The 18,733-nt window shown below is 44.7% G+C and overlaps 1 protein-coding gene across 2 annotated transcripts; it reads left to right on the plus strand.

Annotated features, from left to right (window-relative positions):
- The first annotated feature begins 1,211 nt into the window (after window positions 1-1,211).
- MANSC4 (MANSC domain containing 4) lies at window positions 1,212-16,688 on the plus strand. 2 transcript variants are annotated; one of them, XM_081861422.1, is made up of 4 exons: window positions 1,212-2,207; window positions 6,220-6,765; window positions 14,585-14,719; window positions 15,832-16,688. In XM_081861422.1, the coding sequence occupies exons 2-4, from the start codon at window positions 6,537-6,539 to the stop codon at window positions 16,515-16,517; spliced, it is 1,050 nt and encodes a 349-aa protein (XP_081717548.1). In that variant the 5' UTR covers window positions 1,212-2,207; window positions 6,220-6,536; the 3' UTR covers window positions 16,518-16,688. The 2 variants fall into 2 exon arrangements, with proteins under 2 accessions (XP_081717548.1, XP_081717549.1); XM_081861423.1 differs by having other exon boundaries at window positions 1,212-1,972.
- Window positions 16,689-18,733: the final 2,045 nt, after the last annotated feature.

Raw genomic sequence — 18,733 nt, forward strand, 5'->3', positions numbered from 1 at the left:
TGTCTTTCGTTACGGCCGTTCAAAAAGTTAGCAGGTCTGTTCTCAGGTATTTCCAGGGGGCAAAAGCCCAGCCAGCTTCTTTTCACAGAAGGTATTCTGCACGGATCAAGGAGCTCTGCGCTCACCAAGGCACAGAAAGGCAGGATGTGTTCCCAGATTGTGGCCGTGACATTCAATCTGTTTGGTGTAGCAAGTAAAAGGCTGCAGAATGGGATTTCTTTGTGCCTGCCTCAGGTGAAGAGGGCTCCCTAGCAGTCTAAAACCAGGGTCAGGTGGGTAGAAAACTTCTTCTGTATGGGCTCATTCCATTAAGGTCATGCAGTGTGAGGGCTTTTTGTTCTGTGAAGCACAGAATGGTGTCTTATTGCATCTCACGGCTCTCTCTGCCCTCTCTGCAATATGCTATTGCGTTGCCAAGATGGGTTGTAGTTTACAGCATAATCTTAGTTCACAATTACACTGCTTGATCAGGCCAAGTTCATCCAGTCCAACAATAAGACAGTGGCTTCTGGAAACATCTACTGTTCAGGCATGGGACATGGAGGTTCAGTGTAGCTTGTGGTGACTAGTTTCTTAACCTAATTATGCCCTGTGTCACAAACTTCCCTTTGTCTAGAAAAACATAATGCAGTGGTGCCTCGGGTTAAGAACTTAATTCATTCCAGAGGTTCATTCTTAACCTGAAACTGTTCTTAACCTGAAGCACCACTTTAGCTAATGGGGCCTCCCGCTGCGCCACAGCGCGATTTCTGTTCTCATCCTGAAGCAAAGTTCTTAACCCGAGGTACTGTAACCTGAAGCGTCTGTAACCTGAAGCGTCTGTAACCCAAGGTACCACTGTATACAAAAATTAGATCATTTATTTTATATAGAAAACTGTATAAATCTCTTAATCAAAATATTCTCTAAGTGGTGTACATAATAAAATTATCAATGAAACACAGATAAATCAGCAAAACTTTTAAAGACAAATCTGCACAATTAAATTCTGTGTTTACATAATAAAAAATGATGCCTAAGAAGAGCACTGCTGAATCAGACCCTGTGCCCATCTTCTCACAGGGCCCAACCAGAAGCCTGTGGGAAGCACACAAGCAAAATCTGGGTGTAACAGCAGAATTCTTCTGAATTCTGGAGCCCAACCCACACAACTAGACATGGACATTTAGTTGGAAGTAAATCCCTTTAAACTGTATGATCAGGTCTTTGAATATCAGCATTGCCCCTGCATCCTTGGTACTTGAAGCCTGAAGTCCCACGCGGATGTGGAGATGCGTGGCTGCATCTCTGTTTTTCTAATGCATGCAGGGGGCAGAGAGAATTCAGATCAGGATTGTGACTTCTCTTATTGATTATGGAAACAAAAGCCTGTGCATATACATACTTTACCTGCTGAGGGAAACAGTAGCTTTATATGTGATTTTCATCAGGGAAAATATTCCCAAAGGAAAAAGTTGAGCCCCTTCTTGCTCACCCCTCACCCCCGCTATGGCCCTGTCGGTTCTGGTTTGACCTGAAGCCAGACTGAAACAAGGTAAAGGGTTCTCTGTCTGCTAGACCTCAGGAACAAAGAACCAATACATTGGGTCAATATATGGCCTTAATTGGCCAGTATCAGGTTGACATGGTTTCCGTTGTCTTTGGCAGGAAAGGGGTTAACAGCCAGGCACTGGCTCTCAAAGGAGAGTCATTCTGCTATTGTCTGCTCAGGCAGGTAGAGAGAGTGTGCAAGACTATTCACCAGAGAGCTTGCTAGCAATTTAACATAGACTTGCTGCTTTCGAGCAGGCATTTAAAAAATAAATCCATAGCTAGCATTAAAGCAAGTTTCATATCTGTCAATGGAGAGTTATGCATAGATTTAGAAATAGCCCTTTTTGCACATAGCATAATCCTAGCTATCCTGCCTGCCAACAAATTCTATCCTCCTGCTTTTTCCTCTTGGAGTTACAGTCACTTCTACAGAGTGCAGGTAAGAAAACCCATACAGTGCTTGCTTCTGGTAAGTTTTACTATATTTGCCATATTTGTGTTTTTAATTCTTCTGTCTAGGATACTAGGATATAAAATATCAAATTTCAGGCAAAATATTCCTCACATGGAAGATTTGTATCAGAGCGTCTACTTAAGCTGATTGAGAATTCAAGGTCTGGAGAGGAACAGGGAGAATTATGAGAGAAATCTGGTATCAAATCTTCTTAGAAGAGGTAATGAGATAAGCATGATCCATAGAAAGAGGCTGCAGCTGGGATATATGATGATTGGGGGTTGTCCACACTGGAGCAAAATGTAGATTCACAGAATCCTCTTTCCCCATTACTGTCCATGCTACATGTTCACTATCACAAACCTTACAATTTCCCCTTTCAAGTGAGGTTTTTCTGATCCTCAGAAAGTCTGAAAGAGCCAGGATAAAAAACAAACAAACCTGCATTTAAAAGGGGAAAAGTCTGGGACAGCGGTCAGCAAACTTTTTCATCTGTCCCTCAGACTTTGTGGGGGGCCGAACTATATTTTTTTTGGGGGGGGGGTTGAACGAATTTCTATGTCCCACAAATAACCCAGAGACGCATTTTAAATAAAAGGGCACATTCTACTCATGTAAATACACACCAATTCCCGGACCGCCGGATGTAGAAGGTGATTGGGCTGGATCCAACCCCCGGGCCTTAGTTTGCTCCAGTATGGATGTTCCCACAGCCACACTGAACTTAATGGGACTTACTTCTGAGTAGACATTTATTTAGAATATGCACTTCTAGTCACAAAAATAACACGATAGTTTACAAGAGTATATACATTAAAAAACAATTTAAAAGATATGCCACATAAAGTTTTAAAAATCAGAAATCAGCTAACTAGAACAACAACAAAATAAGGTTCTTTGTTGCCTGTTGTGCCATGTAATAATTTATTCTGCAATAACCAGGTTCCCAAAAGTTAAGTTCTGTTACATATCTGGAAGTCCCTTGTTCAGTGGGACTTACTTCCAAGAATAAGGGCAGATGGGAAGGTAGCCCATCTAGAAGGGAAACTTTCATCCTAAACCTCTGCTGCCTTGCGGGATATCTTCAGGAGAAGACAATACTAAGGAGTAAACCGTACACAAATGGGTATGGAGTCTCTAAGGCAACAGCTGGATGGCACCTTGTACGCCTCCTTCTGGCAACTCCTGTAGCCAAACTGGTGCTAAATGTATCGCTCTGCTTTCCTTTGGACCCCATCAGCCAGGCTGGGCAGAGCAGGATTTCCATGTGCACTGCTCAGCCTTGTGCCTGGGGAGGCCACTTCAGTGCTGCAAATGCAGTGGTTTGATTTCACCCTCGGAGGCTCACTCCATTGTCTCTCAAGACAGAGGGATCCCAGCAACAACAGCTACAACAATGTAGTGTAAATTAAAATGCATGCAATCCTATAATAATTAAAAGTGAAAATCAAAACTGAATGCTGGGATCAGCCACTGTGGATAACTACCCATAATTACCTACCAGATGCTAATTATTCTGATTTGGAATTTTACCTAACAAATTAATTGCAGCAGAAGCAATTGTTACTAAAAATAGGGAGACTATAGATATATTTATAAAAATCATTTTGGTATTACAAGCAAACTTTTTTTTTCCTTTTTAGAAGCGAGACTTACTTGTACCATTTTACCTTTTAAGTCACCGCTCAAAATTTCTACAGATATCAGAATCTAAGGGCTACTTGGGGCTGTGGGGGCTACACTCCCCAAACATCTCATTGAGGTTTGGGTGTGTTCAGTGGCTGCAGAATGAGACCTGACTGTTTCTTGGGAATAGAAAACTGGGTGGGAGGGGGAACAGAATGGAGTCCCATGGAGAAAGCATGGATGGCAGGCTAAACATGGAACAGCTGCTATGTTTATGGCAGGAAATGTATTTTCTTTCCACGTAAGGTTATGCACACAAATTACAACGCATAAGGAGTGTGGGAGTGTAACTGAAATGCTTCATTTTTGTTGCCAATCCAGAAGAGAGGCATCCACCACAAGGAAGTGCACTGAACCTGGAAACAAGGCAACATTATTTATATCAAACTTTAATTCTCATCATACTACCAACTCTTCACATGTTCAGTTTTTGTTTTAGATCACGCAAGTTATTTTTAATTATCTGTATAACATCTGCAGTAACCAGGTGCTGTATCCCAAATAGTTTTTAAAAGGAAAAAAACTTGTGTTGTTCTGTTTAGCTACGGGGACCTGGAAGGACCTGTGCTATCCCCATCCTGAATGTTAGCCAAAGGATCTTTGAATAGCAAGCTTAGCATTAACAAAAAGGGAGTACCATCTGCCTTCTAAGAATTTCACAATAGCTATGAGAATGGTAAGGAAAGGGCAGTCAGCTAAGGAAAGAGTTATCTCAAGTGCAGAGTGCAGTTTCCTTTGTCCTCTAAGAAGCTAAACTGAGAAGCTCTAGGGGTAGCTTGGCCTGCAGGAGGCAGCTTCTGAAATTCCCTCTTGTACACACCTATGAAAGGCACAGGAGGCCTGCCCTCTTTTCATGACTATCCTGACACCATAAAATAAAATGGGGAAAAGTTTCAGGAGAGGGGGGAAGAAAAGAAAAAAGATTCCCTTTCCCCTTCCTGGAACCTCCTCTGCTCTGTGAGCTCTGAACATACTGCATGTTACTTGTTCCAAGTTGGTTAGCATCCTGCACAGGAGAACAACTTTTTGGAGCTAGGGTTATACTGTGGTACCTCGGTTTAAGAACAGCCCTGTTTACGAACTATTCTGTTTACGAACTCTGCAAAACTGGAGGTGGTGTTCCGGATTGCGAACTTTACCTCGGTCTAGTGGAAGGGCACTGGTGGCGGGAGGCCTCATTAGGGAAAGCACGCCTCGGTTTAAGAGTGGTTTCGGTTTAAGAACGGACTTCCAGAACGGATTAAGTTCATACACTGAGGTACCACTGTACTGATACCTTTTGTTGTGAGTCCCCTCTTATTTTATTTTGTTGTAGTATTAGCAGCAGTAGTAAACAAAAATAATAGTTGTAATAATATCATCTACATTCTCTTTCTCTTCCATCTTAACTATGTGGGAATGTTAAGGGTAGTAGGAAAGGATATACTGAAAAAGTATTATCCTTCCTTCACTCATGCTAGTGAGTGATGTAGCAGAGCAGTTTCCCCTCAATATAGCTGGAAGCTTGTTTGCAGATTCATTTGAATCTTTTAGTTAAGATTTTTTCCTGGTGCCCCCTTTAATCCCTCTTAAAAGATAAAGACACAAGAGTCTTTCTGAGTAAAGTAACAAAAGAATTACTCACATTTCAGTTCACAATATGATCTCTGAAAGACAGGCTTTACTTAGAGGTTACACATAGAAACTGAGTTCATCTCCTAGGGCAGGCATGGCCAAACTTGGCCCTCCAGCTGTTTTGGGACTACAACTCCCATCATGTTAGCTAGGGATGATGGGAGTTGTAGTCCCAAAACAGCTGGAGGACCAGGTTTGGCCATGCCTGACCTAGGGAGACTGAGCTCATGTGCTGCTGGCTGAGAGCCAGCAGACAATAGAAGTTACATTAAGATAACAAAATGGCTGCAGGAGAGCAGCATGGCAGCAAAAGAGAGAACAAGACAACACTGGAACAAAACTGAGAAAATGGCTGCATGACTCGGCTCTTTTGTCCATCTCCCAGGTCACATGCAGGGGGAGGACGCTCCAGACCAGTGGAAGAGGACGTTACCCTGACTGGATGTCCCCCTGCCTGTGCCCACTCTAGGGAAATAAGGATTACATCCCACAAACTATTGGATATTTGAAAAATGACTAATGGAATTAAAGGGACATTTATTTATCACTTAAAAATATATATCCTGAGGTTGCAATCCTGTATTCCTATGCCAACACACATGTTAGGCACACACTGAAATCCCATAGGATTTAGTGAAAAGTGCAGCCTGATCCTGTGCATATTTACTTGGAAGTAAATGCCATTGTGTTTGATGGGACTTAACATTTGATAAGTGCTAGGGGTTGCAGTCCAAGTTCACACAGCTAAGTGCGGCCAGAGTAATGTTGAGCAGCAGGGTTTGGTTAATAAATTACCAGCTTCTTGTTATGGAGGTTCAAAGTAAATACAAATGCAGTGAACAGTTCATTTTAAGAGAGAAAAGTAACATTCTTTTCTAGCACAGCAGTAACAAAGACTGAAATTTTTATTACACTACCCATTGTTCTACCAGGCCTAAACACACTAAGCACAATCAAATCAAGATCATGGGGCACAGTTTTCAGAGCTCAACCACAGTGTGAACGGTGGGAAGAGATAAATCTGGCCAGCTTCAGAGTGTCTTTCTTTGCTCCACAAACTGCAGCCCAGAGATGATGAAAAAACCCACTCTATATGCTTCAAAATGGCTTTGTCATGACAGCATAGTTTTACTCTGGAAGACCATGACCATAATCTGTGAGAAGATTGTTTAGCCCAGCAGCATTGACACATCACAATAGGTTCTCTGGTGGACAATGTTTCTACTTTGGAGAAAAACCTTTTACTGAGATGTTTCTGCTGATGGCTGTGTCGGAAGTCTTTCTGCTTTTGGGCTGGGCATGGAGATCAGACTGCATTTGCTCACCCACCACTTATTATAAGAATTGTTGGATTCGACGATTCCCGGGCCTTACAGTTGATCTGGAGCGTTCACAGAGAAGAGGGGCCTACATTCTCAAAGTCTACACAGAAGCTACAGCCCAACAATGCAGCCGGACCTGCTGCCTCCTAAAGAATGGTAAGAATTCATTTTCTTCCTCTGTAAAAGATCAAAGCAGTCCATGTTAAAAACAAAACATTAACTGTTCAGCTGATGAAGGCATATGATTTGTAACTATGCATGCATAAAGGCAAAGGTAAATGGGACCCCTGACTGCTGGGTCCAGTCGCAAACGACTCTGAGGTTGTGGTGCTCATCTTGCTTTCCTAACTGAGGGAACCAGTGTACAGCTTCTGGGTCATGTGGCCAGCATGACGTAAGCCGCTTTTGGCGAACCAGAACAGCGGAAATGCCGTTTACTTTCCCGCCGGAGGAGTACCGATTTATCTACTTGCACTTTGATGTGCTTTTGAACTGCTATGTTGGCAGGAGCAGGGACTGAGCAATGGAAGCTCACCCCATCGTGGGGATTCAAAACACGGACCTTCTGATTGGCAAGCCCCAGGCTCTGTGGTTTAGACCACAGCGCCACCCGCGTCCCTATGCATGCATACATGCAACTATAAAAGCATTCTGTCACCCTCAAGACAACAGTGACAAAGAAACAGAATGCAGAATGAGGCTACGCAGAGGAAAGATGTAAATAGGAGCTCTGAATCTACTTGTACTTGTCCTCTGCTCTTCCTCAGTAGCATGTTGGACGTCTTCCAACCTGAGGGGCTTATCTTCCAGCGTCATAACTTTTATATGCCTGTTGTCTTTGTCCATGGAGTTTTCTTGGCAGAGATTCTGGAGTGGGTTGCCGGTTCCTGCTCCAGGTGGATCATGTTTGGTCAAAACTCTCCACTATGACCTGTCCATCTTGGGTGGCCCTGCACAGCATAGCTCATAGCTTCTCTGAGTTATTCAAGCCCCTTCGCCACAGCAAGGCAATGATCCATGAAGGGGAGTGGTTGCTATTTCCTACGGCCTTCTTGTCATGAGAGCCTGGCTCTAAGTGATAGGAGATCCATAGAAGGTTACAATGAGTCTCTGCGTGCCAAGTGTATTGTTCTCCTTGCAAGATGCCCACTGACCCATGTTGCCCCCTTTCATATTGAAGAAATACTAAAATATTAGGGCCAAAATTCACCCTGTTGTCTGTGAGCTGTCAAATTATCATCCTCTTCCTATAAATAATGGATCTAAAACTTGGAATTAATACATTTCATTTGAAAGTAAAGAAGAATACATCTAATCTAGTGCCATTCTTTCTTCTTTCACTGGAGCTATGAACCATAACTTGGCCTTCAGTTGTTGTTTTCAAATTTCTAGTTACATTTCTGAATGGATCCTTAATGCAAACATTATAGTGCTAATGGCAATAAATAATACAAATATAAGAAGATTCTGTCAAGACCCAAGGCAAACACAGTAGAGATTTACCAGCACAAAACATGCAACAAAGCAAAGCATGAAAATATAGGCTGTAAAATATGCCCTTCAGTTTCCTAGTTCTGCTGGACTTGTATCAAAGCGGCCTTTGATACAATCGACCATAACATCCTTCTGGACTGTCTAGAGGGGCTGAGAGCTGGGGGCACTGTTATACAGTGGTTCCAAGTGGTGGTGGGGGGATAGGTGTTCAGGCCCCTGGGCTTTCACTTGTGGGGTGCCTCAGGGTTCTGTCCTCCCCCCCCCCATGCTTTTTAACATCTACATGCAGCCACTGGGAGAGATCATCAGGGGGTTTGGGTTGGGTGTTCATCAATATGTGAATGATACCCAGCTCTACCTCTCTTTCAAAGCAGAACCAGTGAAGGGGGTGAAGGTCCTGTGTGAGTGTCTGGAGGTGGTTGGAAGATGGATGGCGGCTAACAGATTGAGGTTGAATCCTGACAAGACAGAAGTACTGTTTTGGGGGGACAGGAGGCGGGCAGGTGCGGAGGACTCCCTGGTCCTGAATGGGGTAACTGTGCCCCTGAAGAACCAGGTGCTCAGCCTAGGAGTCATTCTGGACTCACAGCTGTCCATGGAGGCGCAGGTCAATTCTGCGTCCAGGGCAGCTGCTTATCAGCTCCATCTGGTATGCAGGCTGAGACCCTACCTGCCCGCGGACTGTCTCGCCAGAGTGGTGCATGCTCTAGTTATCTCCCGCTTGGACTACTGCAATGCGCTCTATGTGGGGCTACCTTTGAAGGTGACCCGGAAACTGCAACTAATCCAGAATGTGGCAGTTAGATGGTGACTGGGAATGGCTGCCAATACCATATAACACCGATCCTGAAAGACCTACATTGACTCCCAGTACATTTCCGAGCACAATTCAAAGTGTTGGTGCTGACCTTTAAAGCCCTAAATGGCCTTGGCCCAGTATACCTGAAGGAGTGTCTCCACCCCCATCATTCTTCCCGGACACGGAGGTCCAGCTCCGAGGGCCTTCTGGCGGTTCCCTCCCTGTGAGAAGCCAAGTTACAGGGAACCAGGCAGAGGGCCTTCTCAGGAGTAGCGCCTGTCCTGTGGAACGCCCTACCATCAGATGTCAAGGAACTATCCTACTTTTAAAAGACATCTGAAGACAGTCCTGTTTAGGGACATTTTTAATGTTTAATGCTGTGTTGTGTTTTCAATATTTGATTGGGAGCCGCCCAGAGTGGTTGGAGAAACCCAGCCAGATGGACGGGGTATAAATAATAAATAAATTATTATCATCATCAATAATAATAATTATTATTATTATCAGTGTGTCCCAAAATATCCCTTTTTATATGGGCTTTCCAAGCCATCCCATTTCCATAGCATAAACTCTTCAGAGGTCAGAGTCATGTACTTCTCCATACAGGAATCAGAAAAGATGCATAGGCAGTCAAAACACTGGTTAGCTACAAAAGGAAAAAGTTTATAAACTATTGGTTTAGGGAAAAAATGCTAGTTGCAGACTCTATTCTGGTCTGAAACGAAAAAGGCTGGTTAAAGCCATGTGCTGGAGCAACCAGCACAGAGCTCCTTACATACTGAAGTCCACATGGAGAGTGAAAAAGAGAACGAAGACTGGGGGTGCATCTACACACACGGGGAGGGGGGACACTATAAACAAGTCAGAAATTAGAGTGGTATAAGAAAAAAAAATTAAACACTATGGAAAAAGTGTATAAAAATTTTCTGCTCTCTGGCGCCATCTGGTATTGCATGTTTATAGCACATTCAAATCATTGTTGACCCAAGGTGGGAAGTGGTGACATATTCCAACATGGCAACATAGCTTACTCTATAGCTTAACCCCTTCATAATAATGATGATGATGATGATGATAATTTATTATTTATACCCCACCCATCTGGCTGGGCTTCCCCAGCCACTCTGGGCAGCTTCCAAAAGAATATTAAAATACTGTGATACATCAAACATTAAAAGCTTCCCTAAACAGGGCTGCCTTCAGATGTCTTCTAAAAGTCTGGTAGTTGTTGTTCTCTTTGACATCTGGTGGGACGGCGTTCCACAGGGAGGGCACCACTACCGAGAAGGCCCTCTGCCTGGTTCCCTGTAACTTGGCTTCTCGCAGCAAGGGAACTGCCAGAAGTCCCTCGGCACTGGATCTCAGTGTCCGGGCAGAACGATGGGGGTGAAGACGCTCCTTCAGATATACTGGACCGAGGCCATTTAGGGCTTTAAAGGTCAGCACCAACACTTTGAATTGTGCTCGGAAACGTACTGGGAGCCAATGTAGGTCTTTCAGGATCGGTGTTATATGGTATTGGCAGCCATTCCCAGTCACCATCTAACTGCCACATTCTGGATTAGTTGCAGTTTCCGGGTCACCTTCAAAGGTAGCCCCACATAGAGCGCATTGCAGTAGTCCAAGCGGGAGATAACTAGAGCATGCACCACTCTGGCGAGACAGTCCGCGGGCAGGTAGGGTCTCAGCCTGCATACCAGATGGAGCTGATAAGCAGCTGCCCTGGACGCAGAATTGACCTGCGCCTCCATGGACAGCTGTGAGTCCAGAATGACTCCTAGGCTGAGCACCTGGTTCTTCAGGGGCACAGTTACCCCATTCAGGACCAGGGAGTCCTCCGCACCTGCCCGCCTCCTGTCCCCCCAAAACAGTACTTCTGTCTTGTCAGGATTCAACCTCAATCTGTTAGCCGCCATCCATCTTCCAACCACCTCCAGACACTCACACAGGACCTTCACCCCCTTCACTGGTTCTGCTTTGAAAGAGAGGTAGAGCTGGGTATCATTCACATATTGATGAACACCCAACCCAAACCCCCTGATGATCTCTCCCAGCGGCTGCATGTAGATGTTGAAAAGCATGGGGGAGAGGACAGTGCCATGGTCCCCACAAGTGAGAGCCCAGGGGTCTGAACATTCATCCCCCCCCACCACTTTCTGAACATGGCCCAGGAGGAAGGAGCGGAACCACCGTATAACAGTGCCCCCAGCTCCCAGCCCCTCAAGACGGTCCAGAAGGATGTTGTGGTCGAAGGTGTCAAAAGCTGCTGAGAGATCCAGCAGAACTAGGAAACAGCTCTCACCTTTGTCCCTAGCCAGCCGGAGATCATCAACCAGTGCGACCAAGGCAGTTTCAGTCCCGTGATGAGGCCGGAATCCCGACTGGAAGGGATCCAAATGGTCCGCTTCTTCCAGGCGTGCCTGGAATTGTTCAGCAACCACTCGCTCAATCACCTTGCCCAAGAATGGAAGATTTGAGACTGGGCGATAATTGGCCATCGTGGCCGCATCTAAAGATGGTTTTTTAAGAAGCGGTTTAATAACCGCCTCTTTCAGCGGGTCTGGGAAGGCTCCCTCATGGAGGGAAGCATTCACCACCCCACGAAGCCCATTTCCCAGTCCTTCCTGGCTAGCTTTTATGAGCCAGGATGGGCAAGGATCAAGGAGACAAGTGGTTGGTTTCAGTCGTCCAAGCAGCCTGTCCACATCCTCGGGGGTAACAGATTGGAATTGATCCCACACAACTTGACTAGACAGAACTCTAGCACTCTCCCGGCCTGGCCCTGCTCCCACGGTGGAGTCTACCTCTTCTTGAAATTGAGCGACTTTATCTGCAAAAAACTTAGCAAAATCATTGCAGGAGATCATGTGGCCCATACTGGGCCCCAATGTAACAGGTGGTTCAACTAAATTGCGAACCACCTGAAAAAGTCTCCTCCTGCTGTTTTCTGCAGATGCAATAGAGGCGGTGAAGAAAGTCTTCTTCGCCATCGCTACCGCCACTTGGTAGGCTCGACATTGAGCTCTAACCTGTGTCCGGTCAGCTTCAGAATGGGTCATCCGCCACCGGCGCTCTAGCCGTCTCAATGATTGTTTCATTGCCCTCAGATCTGTGGAAAACCACGGGGCTGTCCAGGCTCCATGCAATCGGAGAGGGCGCTTTGGAGCCAAACAGTCAATAGCCCTGGTTAACTCCACATTCTAGCGGGCCACCAGGGAATCAGCTGAAAGGCCATCAACATGGGATAAAGCATCCCCTACCACTCTCTGGAAACCATTTGGATCCATTAAGTGGAGGGGGCGGATCATCCAAATCGGTCCCACCTCCCTGCAGAGGGGAAGGGTCGCGGAGAAGTCAAGTTGCACCAGGAAGTGATCTGACCATGGCACTTCTTTCGTTTCGCTTTTACTTAGTGTCAGATCACCAACATCCATAGAGGTAAACACCAGGTCCAAGGCATGTCCGTGGCTATGGGTTGGGCCAGACTTATTATCATGCACTAATTAGATTCATGCACTAATTAGATTCAAACATTGTAGTTATATGACACTGGAATCCTAAAGATTCTTGTTTGGATAATTAACTGTGAAAATTTTGTTAATAACTAGCACTACTGATTACAAATGATTAGAATTTATAAACATTTACAACAGGAGCTGACATATACCACATTTTCTGTGATAACCAACAAGGAGAATCAGCGGATAGCTATGCTACAATATCACTTTTCCTGTATTTTATTACTTCAAGTTATGGGAAGGGGACTAGACACAAACCTGCCCTTTTCTCTGGCAATCCTGTGTTTGGGTTAATTTACTTCCACCCTGAAAGTTCATGGCCACATCATTCCTCCTGAGACATGCTTACATTTCTAATCGAAACTGAATTTTCAGTAGGTTGAGGCATGCAACAGACAAAGCAAGGCGGTGTAATCATAATGTAAATCACATTTCCCAGTGCACAGCTCCACCCCTCACTGCTGCTCAAGAACTGGAGTGCTGGAAGATGATGCAGTGTTGTGTCTATTTAACTGTTGAACAATTTTGCCTGATAAATGGCATTTGAAATGCATTGTGAAATACTCATAAAATTATCCTCATTGCGCCTAGCTGGCTTTGCCTGTTGCTTTTTTCCTTTTGGTGTACCCCCTTTATAAAAGATTGAGACAGCGGTCTGTCATTACCCAACTTAGCAATGCGGCTACAATTTGTAACCGTCTTCCAAGCTCACCCTTGCCTTTCTCTAGCCGTGTTAGGTTTCGGAACTGAGCTTTCTAACAGAGAGCAGTACTACGTCACACAGCTGGAGCAAGATGTGAGCTGGGAAGATAAAGGAGCTGATTGAAATCAGATCTAATGGAGTGAGCTCATCCATTACCCAAGTACTGAACTCGCACAACAAAACTCACATTTAAAGATGTTTAGATATCCTGATAAGTAACTCTGCCAGCATACCAAATTCTGCCTTGCATACTTGGACATTTTAGATTTGGCTATGGATGCTTCTGGGTCAGAGAAGAACAAATACATCTACATAGGGCTGCCAATTAACTAGAAAAATAGCCTCGCTCACTTTCTGATATCCGAGCTAGCTGTCAACAGTTTCTGTGTCGGTTGCCCAATTTATTTATTTTCAACTCCGTCAGGTCACAGATTTTTTGAAATAGAAATGGTCAGCTATAGACTCTGCTTCAAGACTCAGCCTGTGTGATAGGAGTAGCTGGTGTGCTGGACTTAGACTGGTTATGTCCAGTGCTTTTTTTCTACACCAAAAGGTGCTGGAACACACCTCCCTCAGAAGATTGACCCCAGAGCTCAAAGAGGGTATCTTTGGGCTGGGGGGAGGCGTCTTCTCTTGAGCCAGAGGCAGCCTCTGTGAGACTCGGTTTGTCCTGCCTCAGCCACCTTCGTGGTGCGTGTGTTCTCTTCCTCCTGGGAGAACAAGGCGGCCAGCCTGCCCACCAGTGCAAAGGCGGCTGAGCAACAGGTGGGCAACTTCTTTAAACTGCTCTGCTAAGAGGCCCATGGCTGCTCGCCCCTCAGCAGAGCAACTTAACAAGCCCCTGCCCCACATCTCTCCGGCTTCCGTGCGCCAGAGTTGCATGGGGGCTTGCTCGGCTGAGGCACAGCTTTCACACATGTCAGTTGTTACCTGGGAGGTTGTAGAGCCTCAGCAAAACCCCACTGTGCCCCTGGCTTGCCTGCACCTCTTCAGAGCCTGTAGAGGATATCCCCTTTGAGCTCCGGGGAGGGTCTCCTCAGGAGCTGGAGGTACAGTGAGGCTTTGCTGAGTCTGGTTAGTCTCTCCCTCCACTTCCAGGGCCCAGCTGAGAGGTGCCAGAGCACAGTCCCAGTGAGCTCTGGCAGAAGAAAAGCCTGGTTATTTCACCCACAGGTGAGTCTAGATGTATTCATGTATAGCAGGGATAGTCAACCTTTTTATACCTACTGCCCACTAAAGCATCTTTCTGGATGGTAAAATTTCCTTACTGCCCCTCAGTGCTCGATGGAAGGATTCAGCTTATGCTGTAGAACCTCCTGCCGCCCATCTAGAATCCTGAAATGGCCACTAGTGGGCGGTAGGGACCAGGTTGACAACCCCTGATGTACAGGCATGATATGTATCCTTAACTTTATTCTGAAATCAATGCAAAGATTTTCTTCCTTCTGTTGCTGTTTTTAGTTTCCTGTAACTTGGCCGTTTTCTATGGTGAAACCAATAATCAGAGTCTTAACTGCCTGCATGTTTATTGCCCAGCGTTGGAGAGCTGCATACTGAGGCCTTGGATCAATGTTGTGTTGTACAACATCACACCAGGTAAGGCATCATTATGCACACACAAAGAAGAAAGGGTTGCATGCCACTTGCAAATGTGTGTAACACATTAAAGAAATAATTTTTAAAAAACATATTTGGGAAAAGGAAATTTAGATTAGAAAAGTGATGGGAAGTTCTTAACCATTTCCCTGCCAGGGATGGAATAACAATGCTAAGTGCAAAAAAGGAGACAATTCCCGTTCTCACATAGATTTGGCAGTCTGCAGTGTCTATGATGAGGAGAGATGCTTCTTCCCTCGTAACAACTTCTAATGGGATTTCTTGAGTGAGGTTGGGGTTGGCAGCATACCAAATCTATCCTACCTGAACTTTGGGGACACTTTGCAGAGGGGTGTGAAAATATGTCCAGTGACTTTTCTTCACCTTCAGTAACTTCAGCTAGCACAGTAATATTGCAAAGCATTGCACTGAAGCAATGTTGTGAAGGTGGAACGGTGGTTAGCAGATGCTTCAGTCATTTTGTTTTGAACCTATAGCTTTGTATCTTCATGGGCACTTTGGCCCACCTGATTTCTGCAGGTTAGTGAAATATAAGGAGGAGGCAGACTGCACATAGATAGGTTCAGCTGGCAGGTGTCCTGGCTGCTGCTCAAAACACCCTCTTTGAAGAGATCTTTATTGAGGCAGGCTAACAGTATGGACTGGGTGGCAGGAATTTGTAGGAATAGGCAGCTAGAAGCAGCAGTTTAAGGAGTCCAGGTTTAGGGCAAGAAGTCCAGAACTGCACAGAAGCTATGGAGTTGTCCCAATGAGTTCCCACACCCACCAGTCAAGCTTTTTAGTAAGGCAGGATAAATTTACTGGCAAGGCTCCTGTGCCTTGGAGGAATGTCAAGCTTTGGCAGGGTGGGTCTATTTCCACCTGCATAGCTCCAAATCCCCTAATGACTGCTCCCAGTGGCTTTGTATAAATGTTAAAAATCAACCCCTCCCCCAGTAAAGCCAGAGCCCAATAGAGTACTCATACACTATGCTCTTCATGGGCATGTTATCATGTGCAACTAGGAAGGCTTCCATAGTTAGGAAACACAGGTAAATTTAGGTGACACAGACATTAAAGCCTTTATTTGTGCTTGGATTCTGCTTTGACAGGGGTTGATCCGGATCTTCTTGTGTTTGAGAAACTCTCTTTCAAAGATATGAATACCAGGTCCTCTCTTAATAAATGGGAAGTGCATGGAAGTGCAAGGGTTGCCAATTTAGAAAAATGCCAGAATTCAACAACCAGTTCAAGGTACCTTCTTCCTGAATCCTTATCTTCTACAGTGGTCCAAGAGCTGGTAAGTAACAGCAGCAACACAAGTACTGCACCTGCCCCAGTTCACAGGTCTCCATCCAGCACATATTTAGGACCTGCAGATGCACCACTGAAGGACTATTTTACTAAAGTGGCAAACATCTCAGAAAAGAATGGTTCAACAGCCATGTCTGACAATGCAACTGCACTTCCTAGCACTGCCGTTACATCTATCAAGATATTATCACACATGCCCAGCCCAGCCCATCTGAACAGCAGCAAACACTTGAACGAAACCAAGGTATACAGTGGCAGGAATTACACATCAGAAAATGAAGACCAGAAATCAGCTTGGGAGGAAGTAGAAAGGGGGAGCTGGCTGCTTCCGGTGGCACTCTGTTTTTCCTTGACTGTGATTTGCTGTTGCACTATTATTCTTGCAACTGGGTGCCATCGAAAGAGGAATGGTCGGTATAAACCAAGACGGAGAAGTGAATCCAGACGGTTCATTAGATACACTATGGTTAAAAATAGCTTTTAATGGTAAATATTCCAAATCTAGAGACAAAGTGAAGGCTAGATGATGAATATGTAAGATAAGAAAAGGGAACTCTGCAATCCTATACATCTCCACTCAGAAGACTCATTGATATGTGTTTGGGACTGATTGTAGGTATTTTGAGTACTTTGCCATTAAACTAGTTCGGAGATACATCTGCTTTTCTTGATTATAATGCTTCAATTCTAACAGGCTTTAAATACACCTTTCATTAAGAGTCCTTTCTCCATACAAAACCACATAGACTGGTTGGGAAACTTTTCCAGTATGCAAACTGTCTCCTTTCTCCACCAACCCTTACAGGCCTTTAGGGCCACCAGCTGTCAATTACTTGATGTCATTATGACATTAGGTGATAACTTCAAAGTGAGTGGTAGCCCCTCTGAAGTCTGTTTGCTGATGGTTTGGATTCAAACTATTCTGCAAATGGAAGTTTCCCCTCTTAGACTTAAAGAAAAAAATGTCCATTTTCCAGGCAAGGTTTGATTCTATACCATGCCTGTCTGCAAACAGGCAAAGGGGGTGTCTCTCACCACCCATCAGATGATTGATGCCGAGAACAAACTCCTTTGAAGAAGAGCTCAGTGCAACTCAGCCAATCTCAGCCACGTATTTACCTGCCCCACACCTGGTCTTACATATAGCACCAAGTGTTAGGCAGGCAGGTGAATGCAATTTGGAGAAAATGCATCAGCCAGATTAGTTGCATGGGCCAGAGGTTCCTCATTGCAGTACGGACTCATTGTTAAAACCGTGTTTATGGAAGACAATCTTACTCGGCTACGAGTGATCGCCAAAGAAAGAAGATACCAAGACTCAATATGAACACTAATATCAAGTAATTCTTAGAATTTATATGTCACTTTGGGCACGTTCACCAATCTTTTGCACACTTATCCCCATGTTGCAATTGTAAGAGACTGTGGTGTTGTATTTTATCTGTGTGTGACAAGCCCCAGCACCACACTCACCCACCCCACCTGGGAATCGGACACGTCTCCAGGCTACAACTCCTTTTCAGCCCCTACTCTCACACTCTCATGTTTGCAAGCAGACGAGGAACTGTGATACTCAAGGCCGGAAGTACTTGCCTCTTGCAGCCCAAGGAGGAACTTACTCTCTATTTCTTCTCTGCTTCACTACCTTTTCCATAGTGCACATGCAACGTCTACCAGAACTAGTATGCAGCCAGCTTTTTAATATCCTGCAGCTTTATCAAAGCATAAAATCCCCCCCCCCCAAGTAATTTTACATCTGCATTATAATTCTGAAAATGTCCCCGTTCAAGCCAATGGCAGTCTATTATGTGGAATGGTGGTAGGAAAAACGCAGCGTACAAGGCAACTTGTTCTTCATGTGATTGGAAGTGGTGGTAGGGAAGGGTAATGCAGGATATAATTGCCATTTCAAAAGCAGTCCCACATTTAGGTTGTAGTATTTTCTCCATGTGAAAATGGCCCTTGTCCATGCAAAATCTTTTTAAAAGTTTGAAGCAACCAGAGCTGGAATTTTGCTTACTTAAGGGTAGTTTGCATTCTCAGTACACTATCTTCGAAGGGCCTCAAATCCAAAGACAAGACATACATACAAGTCCTGCTCTCAGATATGTGTGTTTGGTTAATTTTATTGTAAAGCAGCAGGGATCAAGAGGTAAGGATGAAAGAGAAGGGCCATTGCTCAGTGCTAGCAGCCATGCACATGCTCACAGGTTCAATTCCAGCATCTCCAGGTAGCACTACAAAGCCCCACCTACAATGCTGGAGAGCCACTGCTGGTCAGTGTAGGAAATAAAGCATACAAGCTGAAAGCGTATGTAGATATATCAACAGTGGGAGATCCAAACAGCACATTTCCGAAAGTCTTATAAAAAATACAGGATTTTGGACTGGTGGCAGGTTTAAAACTAAATAAAAATAAAACTAAACTTAGTGAAAAATGTCTCAGAGCAAGACAAGAAAAAGATTCAGCAGAAGTTAGAAATAGAGGTTCACAAAAAAGTTAAATATTTGGGAATATGGTTGACAGCTTAGAATATTAATATATTTAAAGTTAATTATGAAGGATACTCATCGCTAAAAACTGGAAAATTCAAGATCTACCCACACTGGAAGAGTGGCAGATGCAGCTGATGGACTATATGCAACTGGCCGAGATGACTGGCAGAATCCGAGACCTGGGAGAAGAGAGGATTGAGGAAG

This window comes from Podarcis erhardii (assembly GCF_964252035.2).
Source record: "Podarcis erhardii genome assembly, chromosome: 5".
NCBI lineage: Eukaryota > Metazoa > Chordata > Lepidosauria > Squamata > Lacertidae > Podarcis > Podarcis erhardii.